General features: G+C 35.6%; 1 protein-coding gene across 1 annotated transcript in view; it reads right to left on the bottom strand.

The window, feature by feature from the left end:
• EIPR1 (EARP complex and GARP complex interacting protein 1) overlaps positions 1-16836 on the bottom strand; it is a 75499-nt gene that overhangs the window by 10730 nt on the left and 47933 nt on the right. Inside the window, exons 6-8 of the mRNA XM_054280278.1 lie at positions 7347-7483; positions 3878-4045; positions 2483-2650 (exon numbers count right to left, since the gene is read on the bottom strand). Of these exons, the coding sequence (XP_054136253.1) occupies positions 2483-2650; positions 3878-4045; positions 7347-7483 (473 nt within the window). The remainder of the gene's footprint in view (positions 1-2482; positions 2651-3877; positions 4046-7346; positions 7484-16836) is intronic.

Raw genomic sequence — 16836 nt, 5'->3', positions numbered from 1 at the left:
TGGCAATAGTGGTTGATTAACAAGAAGTATTCCCAACAGCTGTTATGCCCTACTTCATTTGTGCACTCAGAACTAAACAGACCTATATTTGGCAACAGTTCAAGCCTGCAGCAGCTTGCAAACATCCTTCTGACTCAACTCATAACAAGGGGGCAGAAGAGGGAGCCTAAAACAAGACTTTGACAGTACCAAGCAAAGGTTACAAAAGCTAATGTGCTTTCCCAGGTTTTATAAAAAACAGGTGAGCAGTTGAAAAGCACATATTTAAAGAGCAAATGCAGAATTGATACTCTTGTAGCCTCCAGGAACAGGCAAGGACTCTATATTATTACCATACAAGTCATTCATGCTGTGGTTTACATCCATCCCACAGCCATGGGAAAAGATGCACTACATTTGTTGTATTGCACTGGATGATCTTGGATTAAAAAATTCATATTCTAGAACAATGACTCAATGTTTTAATGAGGCAACCTATACAGTCTAAAATCCACAGAAGTTCAGCATTACAGATAATCTACTGCACAATGTCTGTCAGAATGCTATTTACACTTGTGATATTTTTAATGCATTCCCACCACATTAAAAAAAATGCGGTCCCTTTCTCATTTCCCCTAATGCTATTTGTTTTCCATCCAGAACAGAATAAATTGCAATCTCCAGCCAAAGATAAGGAACCAAAAGACGTCTCTGCCCATGGCAGAGGAGTTGAAACTAGGTGATCTTAAAGAACCCTTCCAACACAAACCATTCTTTGATTTTATATTTAAAGCACTGTAACTCAGTTACATTCTAGAAAGTATATACTGCTGATGTGAGCAAATTTTTAGGTATTTAATTTGATACTCCTTGATTTTTCAGGCACTTACAATACATGGAGAAAAATCTTCTAATGAAATGTGGTACATTTAAAATAAACCTTTTCTATATTTGGAGTAACTTTCTTACTTAGTATTAAAATATAATCGTTTCCAGGTCCATAGTTTAAATGAAGCCAAAACACCAAAACTATTTGGTGTTTTGGCTTCATTTATATTTTATTAATATATATGTAGTAAAACTACATATATATTAATAAAATTAAGGTTCAAGAGCAACCTTAAAAATGCAACTAGAGAAGTAACCTAAACTTTAAAAATTTTAGCTGAAACATCTAGCAAACACAGCTGAATAACTAGTGGATCTTTTTTGTAATTTCCTTATCACATCTGACTATTCTGTATTTTAAAAGATCATTCAGGAGTTAATCTGCCGGCATCATTGCAGACAGCTTAGCAGAGCTGTGCAGAAGAGGGCAATGGAGCTGGTGAAGGGTCTAATAAGTCATACGAGGAGGGGTTGAGGGAGTTGGGGCTGCTTAGTCTGCAGGAGGCTCAGGGGTGACCTTACTGCCCTCTATAGCTGCCTAACAGGATACTGTAGCCAGCTGGGGGTCAGTCTCTTCTCCCATGCATCAAGTGACAGGAGAGGACACAGCCTCGAGCAGGGGAGGTTTAGGTTGGACATTTAGAGAAATTTCTTCACAGAAAGGGTGATTAGAAATTGGAATGGGCTGCCCAGAGAGGCGGTGGAATCACCATCCCTGGGGGTGTTCAAGGAAAGACTGAGGGTGGCAGTCATTGCCAGGGTCTAGTTGACACAGTGATGTTCAGTCATATGTTGGACTCTGATCTCAGAGGTCTTTTCCAATCTAATTCATTCTGTAATTCTGTGATTCACTTTGTAAAGGAAGAGTTTGCTGAAGATCACCATGAAAGCTAGTCACAAAATAAGAAAGCCTCAGCTCAACCTCAATCTACAGAACTTCCTATATACACATATATACAGTTAATTTACTAAAACCCCATCCATACAAAATTCACAAGGAAATAATTTGATTCCATACAAACCAAATGGAAAGGTTTACCACATTTGCCAATAGCATGCACTATTCTTTACCAAGAGTATTGAAACCAAGCTTCTGGTTTGCTTGATCTAGGTCTGATGAGTTACTGGATTCCAGAGCAGTCAGAGATGTTAAGAGCAAAATTAAAAACAAAAATAATAATGTGTTTATACTTCATTTCTTCTGCTCATGCAGAAGCTCATCATTAGACTGCTAACATTTCCCAAAGGTCCTAACACATACACAGAAAATACAAAAGCATATTTTCAAATTGCAACTTAACCCAGATTATTCTACATGCTTGACTTGAACCAGAGCTCCCTTAAAGTGAATCTTCTCACCAACCCAGTGGACTTTAGGACTGATCCTCAGCATCACCATTCCCTTCCTACCAGTGAATGTGGAGTGACCATGCCAATCAGATTTAAAGAGTGTATTCCACCCAAGACTGAATAAAGAACAGAGTGGGAATTCTAACTACTTACCTGAAAGGCTTGTACACAGAAATCCTAGTCAGCAAAAAAAAAATAGCATGTAAACCATTACAATGAAACTACAAATTATAAGCATCTACATAAAACTCAGGAAACTTCATACTTCTCTTCTTGATGCTGGTCCTCTTGGTCACTGAGTTCATCATCATCTACCATATGGCCAAATGGTTCAGAAGAAATTGATACCATATTAGACAGGATAACTCTGCTATCACTGCTTCCTGTAAGGATCAGCTGATCATGAGAATGATTGTATCTGACATTCCAGACCCTAAAAAAATTAAAATCAGACAGAATGAGAGACTATTCATGGTAGGTAGTGCATCACTGTTAAACAAGTTTTTTAAGAGCAGCACTAAAAATTCATCTTTTCAATGTTTTAAATATGCATAGAAGTAACATGCCTCATTCGAAAGACCATTTTTTTGCCATCTTCATTAGCCTTTTAAGCTTCCATGTCACCTGTTTTCTATGAGGCATCTTTAAAACTCAACAATTAAATTAAAAACAAAACAAAACCAAACCAAATCACACCATTCAATGGTATCATTCCTTGAGGGTACATGCCAATCATTGTTGAGTAAGCCAGATAAGTACTTAAGTCCTGAATATAAAAATTTCCCCAAAGCAAAATATGGATTAAAAATAGCCTTTTAAACAAAAAACTCGCAACATTCTTACAGTGAAGTTTAAAAGAGATCCTAAAACAAATGTAGGACTATATTTCTCTTCAATTTTTACATTTTACATATCAAGTTAATACCAAATGTCTTATGGTTCTTGTCTTGTTCCTTTTCTATGAATATTCTGAAGAAAAAAAGTATAAATAATGCTTCTGTTAATTCCCATCTTCATCTCCCTTGAAGTAGCTTTAGGGACTGGATCTATTTTGCAAGAATTACTCTAACCCAAATTTTATAAAATATGAATAATTCATATTTTCTTAAGCACTGAAATTATCAGGCAAGAGTCTCTCCTTACTCCAGCCACAGGCCAGTGCAGTAGATACTGGCTCTAAATGTTATTTCAGAGAATAAAATTATTCAATGCATATTCTGACTTAAGGACTGTGAAGAACATAAAGAAGTTGAGCTGCATTACTGAATATTTCAACTATGTGACAACAGAAGGATGGATGGCAGCTGCTTTATTACTGCACATCAGGTGCAGCACATCAGGCTCCATTTGGGAAGGCACACCTGTGTCCCAGCTGGGCCCCACGGGCCAAGTTCTGTGCTGTGCTTCTCAAAGGTGTACCCATCTCCCAGCAATGCTAACAACAGTTTCTTGCCAATTAGACTAATGTTGTCTAAACTCTTAATTTACAATTACACAAGGAACATTGGCACGCTGAAATTTTTCCTCTGTGCAAAAAAACGATTATGCACAACAGTACAAACATAGTTAGTTTGCATTGCTCCTAAACGATAAAATAATTAGCAGAATAAATGATATAAGCCATCCACCCACAAAACAGCATGCAGATAATTTGTTCTACCAGTGGGAATGCTCCTCTAGTGTCTTCACTGGTTCAGTGACATTTCTTGTGTCCCAGAATTTCACCTTGCAGTCATCTCCACAGCTAGCCAGGTAGTACTGTTTATTGGGATTGAAGTCCAAGTCTCGTACCAGCTGTCCATGAGCATTTTCTATACAATATATCTGCCTGTAAAACATTAAAAGAGATTAAATGGTCTATAAAAGCTGACTGCACTCCACCTACAGAAATCTGTTTCCCTGGAAACTTGCATAATCCCCTTAGCACCCACAGACCTAGAGCTCCCATTCTTATTGCAGAGTTTAGGGAATTCCCAGTTGTTAACAACAGTGACTTGTACAGATTTCTCAGCTTGCTGTGACGCTTTGTTCCTTCCATGTTTGTTTCCATTAGGATCATCTAGAGTTAAAAGGAAATAGTAGTTCCAGATGATTCTAGCACAGCTCTGGAACAACTGTTATAAATGTCTGCTACTAAACCACAACAGTTTCAGGTAAGAACTTCTTCACCCCTAAGTAGTTTTACTAATTCCCTGTTTATGACATCTACTTCAGTAGGAAAAGCTGAGATGCAAATTGGAACAGATATCAACGACAACTTTTTATTACAGCTCTGTATTGAATTTACCTTCTTGAGCTCTTGCATTTATCACTAATTTACCCGTGGCCCTTAAACTACTCAGCCAGACACAACCTCATCCATCTGGACCACTTTAGAAAACATCTGTTCTACTGCTAACAACCTAGCATATCTATTCTAAACATCATGTGCCATCAGTTTGTGTCCCTACCTTGCCTCTTAAACTTGGGGGTTGTCTGATTTTTCCTGTTTCCACAATTTTATGACCAGTTTTCTCCAAGCCACCAATATATCATCTGAAGTTCTGCTTAGACTTGACCATCCCCTACAGTCTTCACTGGAACTTTTCAACACTTGATGAGCTTTTTGTTATTCTTTAAATGAAAAATGTTTCTCTTCAGTAAACATACTGACCAAAAATTCCTATTTCTTGTAAAAACTACATATACTTTTGGTTTTTTGTCACGATCAGATAGTCTCTTGCTGTTAATATTTAACTACAAATACAAAGCAAAATTGCTCCAGAAGGAGAGATTCAAAGTTATCAGGCCTGTACTAAGCCCTGTCTTGACAGTTCTGGCTGTCACCAGTTAAATTACTAAGATATCTAGCATCAACAGTCTCCTCAGAGTTTGAGGGGCTAAGGATATCATTCAGGTAAGCCTTTGTACCAAGTATTCTAGGAGTGGAATTCAAGCTTCCACTTATTTTTTAGAATATGTATATGGCAAAAATACTAAGTCTCAAGCATGCTTGCTGTGGTAACACACATCTTTCCTCCTTCACTGCACCTATCACTTTTTTCTTGCATTGCTTAGACCTGTGTGTAAGGGCTTAAAAATACTACTGTCCGTGTATATTCAGGACTATTCACCATGAAAGACTTGATCTTAACTATTATTCTGACCATTTGATCCCTTTCCTCCCCAAATATGAATATTCTTTTAATCACTTTTCACCCTACCTACAGCAATAACACATACACTAAATTTCCCCCTTACATTATAAGATTAATGCCAGACCACATGAACATTTTCTCCAGCTATTGGCTCATATTATTCTTCTTACATATTATTTAGAATTTAGCCTTGGAGTCTGAATTTTCCTGATAAAGTTCTCTCTCTAAATCTAATCAGCCTAATGTCTGTCTTCTCTGCTTCACAAGCTCTTCTCTGATTACGACTGCTTCCTAGTCTAGTCTAGGACTCTTCCTGACAATCATCTTTTTTCTCTTCCCTTCTTTGTTTGCTATGTCCAAAGGAATGTACTTCCTCTATCTTGCAGCTATCGTAACCACACTCTGCAGGAGCAGCTACTCCAGCTGCTTCTAGTATTTCTCTTCACTTTGCTGGTAGGACAGTTTTCTGCCCTTGATCCCTCCCTCCTCCTTCTTTTTATGCTTCTTATTCTGCCACCGTTTATATTGCCCTGACTTTAAACTCTTACTTCTAGCCTAACTAATCATTATGAAATATTCACATAATAGACATATTATAGCTTAATGGAAGATGAGACTTATTATTGCACATACTTTTTGAGTATATTGCAAACAGCTCTTTGGCATAGTCTAGTTATCAAACTGGTTTAAGGGCAAACCAGATCTAAGGAATTATTTACTCTGAGCTTTACTTAAAGTAAATACAATAGTGGGATTTGCTTCTGTTAACCAAGCTACCCCTTTCACTGAGGGTCCAGACTACAATATCTAGATAATCTAGCTTTCATCAAAGTTACTCAGAGAATTCCTTTGATGCAAGATAGAGATGCTTCTTCTAATGAGACAGAGCATGAGACAGACTTCACAATATTTAATATTCTTTCTTCAAAACACAAGCTTTGGTTAAAGATCTGCATGCTATATGTTAGAAAAAAAGCAAATTAATAAAACCCCTTCTCCTTTGTCCTCTCTCTCCACTCTTGTCTTTGTAAGATGTCTTTATAAATGTAAGTATACACATTACATAAAATTAGACTTTTATATATAATTTTACAAGGCAAAGAACAGGACATTCAAACATGATTTTCAAACACTTCACAGGAAGTGACTTTTAATTATTGTATTTTTAACTTTCCTTCATTAAATAAATCTTTTCAGGAAAACCACAAAGACTAGCAAACAAGGGATTTATTGCTAAAACTCTGAGCTGGCAGGAACCACTGAACTAAATTTAAAGTCATCGCCCTTTAAAGCAACAAAAGTTATTACAAGACATCAGTCTTCTCAGTTTAGTGATAAATTACTATGTGCTAAGGGGATAAAGTGTACTTTTAAAAAAGCTTGAAGAGGCTTTAGTAGTCATGGCAACAGATGTGCACAACATCACTCCTTTGCTTATCAAAATCACAACTAAGAAGGGGGGGAAATGCCTTATTAGGTATATTCAAAGCTTTTATTTGGTTATGATTTTGATAGATTCAGTGATTTCTTATACCCAGTATGCTACAATCATTAGTCTCGTATAGAACACTTTGTTAAAATCAGAAGTGAATAGTGAACTTGTGAATTGCCTTCCAAGATTAAAGTCACCTTTAAATGCTATGAAGATAGCTCATAGCATAGTCAGGACTGCTGTTAAAGCATTTTCAGGTTGAATTACAAAAGAGCTTCATTCAGGTAATTCCTATGTATTGAACAAATCCTTGTGAGACTAGTACAGGGTTCAATAAAACTCAATATACAAGTTAGAATTGAAGCTGAGGGGAAATACCAGAGAAAAATCTTTGTTAAATTGTAACTATATCAGCTATGCAAGCCTTTCTATTCCTTTTATAAGATATAGGATTGCCACTTATAATTTCAAACAAAAAAAACTTATGCTAGGAGCAATGCAAAAATCTCCCTCCAAAGGAGATTGGTTTTCTAGAGAACATGACTGCAAGCTGTCCTTACCTCATGCTCCGTGTGTCCCAGCCTCGGACAGTGGTATCGTTGGCCGTGGCAATCTGGGTACAATTGTGGTGTGGACTCCATCTGCCCGAAGTAAATTTTAATTGTCCTTTCCCTTCCAAGGCTGTGGAACTAGAGAGCTAAAATAATGAAAAAAAGCTGGCAATGTTTCTAAATGTAACACTAAAATGAAATTAGTTGCTTGAAGACAAAGCTGTTCAACAGCCTATTGCTCCAAGTGCAACAGACTACCAAATCCGAAGATTGAAGGAAAAAAAAAAAGTAAAGAAACAACAAATAAAAGCTAGAGCTAATTTTCTATCACTATTTTTTTAAAAGGCTTATGCAGTGTAATGTATGCCAAATTAGTACAAGTACTGTACTCTTCTATAAACTTAAAAAGTTTCAGATCATTGTTGAAACAATATGGGCCCACTGCACAGATTTGTAGCTGTCACATACACACACACATGCATTTAGCTTCATTAACAGTCTTACAAGATTTTTTTCCATGTCAAAATGCCAAATTTTATCTGTAGCAACAGAACTATGGTGTCAAAGACTCCTTTTGATAAATGTATAGCAGCTTTTAAAAATAAAGAAGTCAAGGTCCAGGTGCCCATGTCACCACACACATGCCTGTGAAAATAACAGTAGATACTAGATTACAAATCTACAATCTGTGAGATAAAAAGGTTTCAGTTCCAAAACCAGGCTTGCACAGCCTAGAGCAGGCAGCTCTGCATCTCCACAGTTAATGAAAAGAAGGTCCAAAGTAATCAACTTTCTCTTTGAAGTTGTATGGCAAGTTATCCCCCAATTTTATGTGAACATGGGGAAAATCAAAGCTGCCTACACTGCAAATTACTTATACTTCTGATCACTTACTGAAACTGTTTAATAGCTAAAGAGAAAGAGGAAAACCAAAATATTTGCATTTAATCAGATACAAAATTTACACAAATTTCAAGCAACTACACAAACAGTAGACTTATTTGGTCATCTTTTACACAACTTTCATATTTCAAAATCTTTCATTATGAGGTATTTCACAAAAGCAGATTACGGCACGGGCAACATCAATATTCTATTTAATAGTAGATTTTTCAGCACAAATATTATGCTTTGATGGATGAAAAAGACTAAAACATATAAACTGTTTACATAAACTTTAACTGATATCAACAGAAAAATATGCTGCCAATACTAAATAGCCTAAATCTATTTGTATATTGTATAAATGTTCATGTATGCATTTTGCTAAATTTTATTACTACAACTCAACCAAGAATTTCTTTAGTACTATGATTAAAAATCAAGGAATTACAATGTTGTTTTTTTAATTTTTAAATAACATAGAATTCCCAGCATACAAGATCATATACTGCTCACGTGTTAATGAATAACATTAATACTTTGGCCAAACCTACTCCTCTAGAACAAATACTGTCTGAAAACATTTCTACAACTCACAGATTATTAATAGAAAGAAAAAGCACTGCACAGAACACTGGACACTGGATAATGCAATTAATTTTTATTTTTTGACACATACTATATTACAGCGACCTGACGAAGGTCTCCATGGGTGAGAGAAGTGGAGAATCTTGTTTCATGATCAGAAGGCTGGATTTATTGATATATGGTATATAATACATTATAACTATACTAAAAAAAAATAAGGAGAGAAGTTGCAGAGGCTGCTAAGCTAAGAATAGCATAGAAAAGAATCCAAAAACAAGAGAGTTCTCTGTCCCTGTGTTCCAGAGAGCTTGCCCTGTGATTGGCCCTTAATTGTACACATGGAACATGAACCAATCACAGGTGCATCCTATTGCATTCCACAGCAGCTGATAATCAGTGTTTACATTCTCTTTCTGGGGCCTCAGCTTCCCAGAAGATGAACAAATCTGAAAGAAAGGATTTCTATGAAAAAATGTCTGCGACACATACTAGATTCCAAGCTCAACAGAATATTCATAGCGTGTAGGTCATTTCAAAAATTAAATAAGTTTCTTTAGAAAGCAGACTTGGCCATTCAAAGCTTAGACTGGGGGGAGGAAAGCCAATGCTATCACTGACAGTAAGACAGAACCAACAAAGGCAGTATATTTTCTCAGGTATTTAAAAAATCTGCTCTTGAGATGGAAAGCATCATAATATTCAAAACATGACTCAGGGCAGAGGGTCTTTGTCAGCAGTAGACTATACTTTCTCCAGCATATATATATATATATATATATATATATATATATATATAAATATATATATATATATAATGTGTCTTCTCATTTTAACTTTTATAATGTAAGCTACTATAAAAATATCAGATTTTTCTTCTTTGCAGTCAAAAGTTTAGGGTTGAGGCCAGCACACACATACTGTGATATTTCTTAACAACATATGAAAAAAATCACCTATATGCTAGATGGGTCAATTCATCCTTGGCTTCATAAACAATTAATAAGTAAATTAAATTACAGATATCCCTTTCCTTATACAGATATCCAGCTATATATACAGCCAAGTTTTTAACTGACTTGGTCTTCTTTTCCATGTCATCTGTGAACCTGAAAGCAACTGAAAGGATTTAAAGGACAATTTGGAGATAAAGAAGAGACATTTTCATACATAAAAAGGAATTCTTATGTAACAGAAGGAAGTATACAAGTTTCCTTCCTAGACATCCAAGAAATAAAGGAAACAAAATTGGTAGCTCAGAATCACAAATGCAGGTTCAAAAACACCTTAGTTGTAATTTTAATTCATATTGAATATATGGACAGGTAAGTAAGTGCACTTTTTATCTTGAAATCTTTCCTCCATGTCTTTAAATGCAGAAAAGCTAACTACAAAAGGGAAGGAAAACATGACATAGGTGTATTTTAAACATTAGTCTTGCATGAAGGTTAAGATCTGTGCTGCCCAGGGGATGAAGACATGCAGGTGTGAGGGCCTCACAGGATACCTTAGGCAAACAATTCATGATATTATTTTATAAACACAAAATGGGAGTTACATTAAGGAAAAGGGAAAAGAATAGCCTAAGACTGAATGTCTACTTTTAGACAACAAAAATAGGAATTACTCTTGCAATGCACAAGGATCACACTGATTTCAGAAAAGAAGTCTGGAGAAAATGATCTTGAACAGTGTAAAATGGTTACTGGAGTATGGATGGATTTTACACTATTCGTAAATGATTAGCTGGAACAATGCCTAAATCTGGTGACACAAGAACAAAAATAGAAGAGAAGCATATTATACTACAGTTGCACTACAGCAACACTTTGACGTAAGAAAAAAAAATCTTCAAAAAATATTAAACAGTTCTATTCTGACCATGTTACATTGTTTATGTAATCCTCAGTGAAGAAAAGGGTTTTACAAAAACAAAGTACCAAAATATGAAAAAAATCTGTCCTAGAATATCCTAGATCTAGGACTGATTTCTGTGTATTCAAATCAAAGTATCAATGACACCAATTTATTTTTGTCAAAATATCAAGGACTGAGGTTGATTTTCCTGCTTCAAAATTTGATTACATAAGGTCTGACTTGGAAAGAGGAAAGGACAGGCACTATCCTTCAAAAAACCCAAAACCCATATTAAATGGTAAAGGGTACAGAAATTGTCTGGGAAAACGACAAGCAGCATGGAGACAGTGAACCAACTGCTCATGCTGTCTTCCAAGAAAAGAGCTATGTGACCAAGAACAGAACAAGAAAGTACTTAGAAGAAAGACATATTACAGGCTACACTAAGTAGACAAACTCAAGCAGACTATTTTGAGATTGACATTAAAAGGCATGAATATTTTTCTAACTTGTTATTGACAGAAACAAAAAAGTTGATGAGGATGGTAAATTGAGTTCAATTCCTCCAACTGCAGGAAACCATGCCATGGAGTCCTTTCATAACTGTTCTTGACTCCTGAACCACCTTAAAACTTTTGTCATTTCAAACAGCCTCGTCATATTGGCAGCTCAGAGCTATTCTCAGAACAGCTAAGTAACACAATTCACATATTTTTAAGTACTAAGTTACTGCATTACAGTAAGAAAATATTTTTATTCCTTAAACATAAGTTTTCTGCTTTATACTACAAAAATTAAACTAAACATCAAGTTCATTCTCTGAACTATATTGTTATTCCTATATGCTGATGATGCATTCCAAGCTCTGCCAGCAATAATTTTCATTATTTCACTCCTACTTCTATTCTATCGTTTAGGAGACCATTAAATAAAATTGATTCCAACCCTATGAGCTGGTTTCTATTCTCATTCTGATCCAGTAATTTCCCTTTTATTTTTCTTCTGACAGTTTTCTGCCCTCCTATAGTTAATCTATGTTTATTTTAGTTGCAGTAATAATGGGGTGCTAAAAAATTCTTCACTGAATTCCACAAGGTATTTCCTGCCTTGAGAAATAGCATCTATCTTGCCAAGAAAGCATCTCATGCTTATTCCTAATGTTCTCTCTATTTGGATACATCACTTTTATCCAGATAACCTGTGAAATCTTCCCCAAAATATATTCTGCCTTGCCTGGAATGCCACTGCTTGATATTATCAGTTGTTCTGAACCAAGACAACATGAATGCTGCTAAATAATCCACAAGAAATCTAAAAGGAATATAATTATAATAGTTTGGATTAGAATGATCAAACCCACACCTCTATTTGTCCCCTTTGTGAAAACATATGAAAAACAGAAAAATATCTAGATTTTAATATCTCTATTTCATTCTGTTGCACTCATCTGCCATGCCAAACATACTGCATTTACTCGAGGAAGAGTTCTAGCAATTTGTTGACATCTGACCTCAAATCTGTACACAGAAATATTAACTGTCTTCTTCTCAGCAGATTCTATCCACACCTTGTGCATTGTCTGGGCTTCTCTTGGGTCCAGCTAATGATTATAAATGGCAAAGAATAGCTAATTTAATTGCAAAAGGTAATGATGCAGTGAGCATAAGATTAGTTTCACCCCAGAAGGTAATGTCCTCAAAACAATAATAAAGGGAGTGATCAAAAGGACAGGAGAAGCTTGTCTTAATGTAAATACAGGCAAATTGAACACTGTAAGGTGGAAACAAGTTAGCAAAAAAGCACACTGAAAGAAAATAAAAAACTAAACCCCAAACCAAAACCAAAATGAACCCAAACAAATCCACTGAACTGTACACTAAATTACAGATAGCAAATGTTTCTTATCCCAAGCTGACTAGATAATTCAGAGAATGAACACACCAATAATTTTATTACCAAGAAGCTCTGATTCTATTGGGAACTGCACAATTCTTCAGGCTAATTTTAATGAAACAATGTGACTTGTAAATCACAGGCAGATACAGAAAAGAAACCAAATAAGACTCTGAAGTTTTGATCACTGTAGAGAAGCAGAAATTCTGGCCGACACAAAATTTTGAAGACACACATTATTTTCAATTTTTCATTTATATTATACCTGAATTTTAGACAAACTTTCATAAACATGAAAGGTCCATAAAAGTAGCATTTAGTTTACCTCTTGCCATTAAAATGGCCTATAATATGTACCTATGCAAAAATAGGGAAGCGATTGAAAGGTGTTGTAAAAACAGGAAGAGCAGTGATGCACCAGTGTAATGAATACCCCCTTACCTCTATTGCCCGATACAGATACAGTGGACCTGATCTTACTTTTAGTTAACAATGATGATATTATTCAATTTGAACACCATCATGTGTTTTTTACAAAAAGAGAAAACAATTCAAACACATTGACACTGCTATTATTTTAATCCTAGGCTCCTGATTTAAGTTTTAGTTACACCATTTTTAGTAATAACACATATATACACAAAGAAGTACACTGCTATTTTACTTACAAGTCTACACAACATGCATATTTTGCACATAAAGATGTTCTCCCCTTAGCGATCCCTACAGAATATATAAGTTCACTAGTGTTGAGGAAAGCATTCAGTGGAGCTAGCTTGGTGTGCCACTGCAGACTGAACTCTGGACGGTGGGGGGAGTTGAGGCAAGGGGCTAGAAAGAAGCACTGACCATTTGCACAACAAAAGGCACAGGGACCTGTGTCACAGTCAGTTGACTGGACAGTCAGAGACACAAACGGAGCAGAGGATTGGGAAGGAAGACCTCAGACTTTAGCTGCATAAACTGGAGGGTATAAAACCTCAGGATTGTCTTTATTCAGGGTCACTCATGAGAGGCACCAGCCCAGGCTGTTATGCTGTAGCACTGTGATTAAATGACTTAAGGGATGGAGAGGACTGAGAGACTGCTATGGGAAACCTGGAATGTGTGAGCTGGGGCATGCAGGGAGTCCAGCAGGACCCTGTCAGCCCACTGGAGCTGCCCAAAGTCTCTGCCCATGGGAGTGTGACTGCCAGAGTGACTCCTGGATGGTCACACAGGGACACTTCCCCAACACCATTTACATCCTGCTTAGTCACTGCCTGCTTGAAACAAAGCACGTTAGGTGATAAGACATCAGGTGGCTAAGAGATCCCAAAAATGGACAACCTTTCATCTTAATGAACAGTAATGACAACTTCTCTTGTCATTTACATAACCTCCGTGTAACTGCATATAAAGGAAATATTGTGGGGGTTTTTTTGTTTGGTTTTTTTTTTTTTTAATTTGCTTTGACATGCCTCTTTTTTAATATGGCAAAACCTGATTTCTTTGCTTTAGGCTGTTTTATATCTGTTTTCCAGGACAAAAAAAAAAAAAGCTCTTTTTATTAATATCTCAATAAAGTCTCATTTTACATTCTGATAAAAAAATCATTAAAATAGAAATCATGTGCTTTTTAGCATTATGATATATTATGCATGCAACAATCCCTTATAAACAGGATATTCACAGAAAGAAATCACTGTTTCACCAGTGATTAGCCTACAAACACTCCTTGTCCATGGTGGAAACCAAATGGAAAATATATTTACTACTTACCTCTACTAATGCTATCTGTTTTATAATTAACCTGTTCACACAGATTTCTCTCACATTCTAAATACTACAGCAGCAAAAATTGGGGTAGAGTGTTGGTTTATGGAGGAGGGGTTTTCTCTTATCTTTTTTTTAAGGGAAAGCCAACTGTGTAACAAAACATTGCTTGTTTTTCTTTATTGCTCTTTGTAACTGTCAGCCATATATATTTTTTGCAAATATAAAATTGCTACAAAATAAAAGTTATTATTTTTCAGCCATATATACAAGTATACAGTTAATTTCTTATTAAGAAGGCAGTCTTTGAATATTTCAGAAATGCACCACAGTCACTTCTAGTCCTGAAAAAGCCTATGATACTGGACTTCAGCTTGTCTTAAATTTCATTACTAGAAACTCTTGTGCAGACCTCTTAAAGAGAAGCTTATGCTTTCTTCAGTCTTGTTCAGCTGGACTCCAGCTAGCTCAGGAATCTACAGACACGTGTAAAACAAATTTGTTGCAGACAAAAATTCAACATTCAAAAATTTCAAGAACTCTAATCATCTGAGAAGTGACTCGCTGGGCTCAAGATTTTGATGCATGGAGATATGTTTTCTGATATTCAAGCTTCAGTGAACTTTATCAAACTTCACTTCAACAGCAGTGTATGACTTGGTATTGAAGTAAGTATCATCTAAGAACAACTCAAAGCTGCTGGAGCAGAAGACTGATTATGCTAAACAGTTATCCTGAGGTAAAATTTTAATCACAAATAATGCTTGTTTACAGTGCAATCGCATGAGATACTAGATTAGATGGAAATGTGGAGGATCAGTCAAATTCAATATCAAGCCTCCTGAGGGCCTGATTGTCAAATGTGAACAACATTCTTAACTTCTGCAAACAAAGGTTTTTCACAAAGATTTTTAAATGCTCTTATCTGAGGATGTCAATCAAGGGTTGATATATCTACTTCTTTAGGTGAAGTGGTTTCCTTGATACAGAACTTCACATTTGCTTGTATTATTTTCCTTTCATAAAAATATAAACATATAATGTTACAAGTTAAATCCCCTTAATTCCTTTATCACTTTGCCTTCTAGAGTTCTTTTGTGCCATCAACATCTGATGTAGTACAAGAATATTTTAGAAGTACCAATTAAAAAATACTCTAATAAGTAATGCTACTTGAAATACTGAAAGGATCTGCAAGCTGAATGCTGCTTTGAGGATAAAAATACTGATTCCTCAAATCATGCTGAAATTACAAAATTTGATAGCATCTATTCCTCTCCAAAATTACACAGATCATAATTCTAGCAATGGAAGGAAAAGAAAATGGAAATCATAGTTATCTGCACAAATATTTGTGTGATAGAGTAGGGGTTTAGTTTTGATAAAAAAATAGTATAAGGAAGACACAACATACAAAATTCTAGCAAATAATTCCCAAGCAATATAAAATGAGGAACAAAAACCCCATAAAATTTGGCATTCATGACAAGATTTCCACAGAGAAACTGATGATACACCACACAGCATCCTAGAGGAAATCACAGAGTCATAGAATGGTTTGGGTTTAAAGGGGCCTTAAAGATAATTTAATGCCAATCCCCTGCCATGGGAGGGAGGTTAGGATTAAGAAAAAATCGGAGAGAGTTATGAGAAAGAGGTCAAACACTGAAAATATTCATTAACATTCAAAAGAATTTCAGCAAGTGAGGACAGAACTGCACAAGGAGTGAAAGTAGGAGAAGGGGAAAAGTTAAGTTAGGCTAAGTTGCCTAGCAGTCTCAGTACTTCAAAGAGACATGAGGACCCATAGCATGGAAGCAGTACCAACCCAAAAGTACTTTTTCAATATTGTAGAAAGGTTTGTGTAGTATGCAGACATTAGAAAAGAAATACCAATTAATGCAGGTGTAATGCAGGGGATACACTGCCTGACAGACAAGCTCCTGGAGGTAAGCTGTCAGAAAGTCTCAACATCCATTTGATAAAAACAAATACTAATTTGAAGGCTTGGAAGGCAACATAACAACTATTGAAGTTGCAGGTGAGAAAAACGCCTACAGTTTCTCATCTAGAGAAGGAACCCAAAGGGCTTAATTATAAACACAAAGTATTAAACTATATTATATTACGTTGTCATCTATTTGCAGGCAGTCAGGTGGTATAAACAGGAAAGATTTTAGGACACAGTGTATTGACTAAGTTGAAAAAACTGATTCTGCAGCATCCAGGAAAAGAATTAACCCTGACCTAAGGAGTTAAAGGTGACAATAGATCAATTGAATAGCAATGTCCTTGGCATAACAAGTTTCCATTTATAAGCACAGGCACTGATCTAAAAGACTAAATGGAATCATTCAAAGTTTTCTATATACCTTCTATCATATGGCATAATCAGACAAAAATCTATGCCAATAGCACTTTTTATATAAGTTCCTGAATATAACATTTTTAACAATAAGTGAAATAATCTGAATAAACTGTATATTACTAAATTAAACTAACATTGAAAATTCAAATCAGTACATAG

This window comes from Melozone crissalis, unplaced genomic scaffold (assembly GCF_028551555.1).
Source record: "Melozone crissalis strain CALT ecotype California unplaced genomic scaffold, PUWL_Pcris_2 ptg000027l_1, whole genome shotgun sequence".
Classification (NCBI taxonomy): domain Eukaryota; kingdom Metazoa; phylum Chordata; class Aves; order Passeriformes; family Passerellidae; genus Melozone; species Melozone crissalis.
This window is presented reverse-complemented; position numbering and strand designations above follow the sequence as displayed.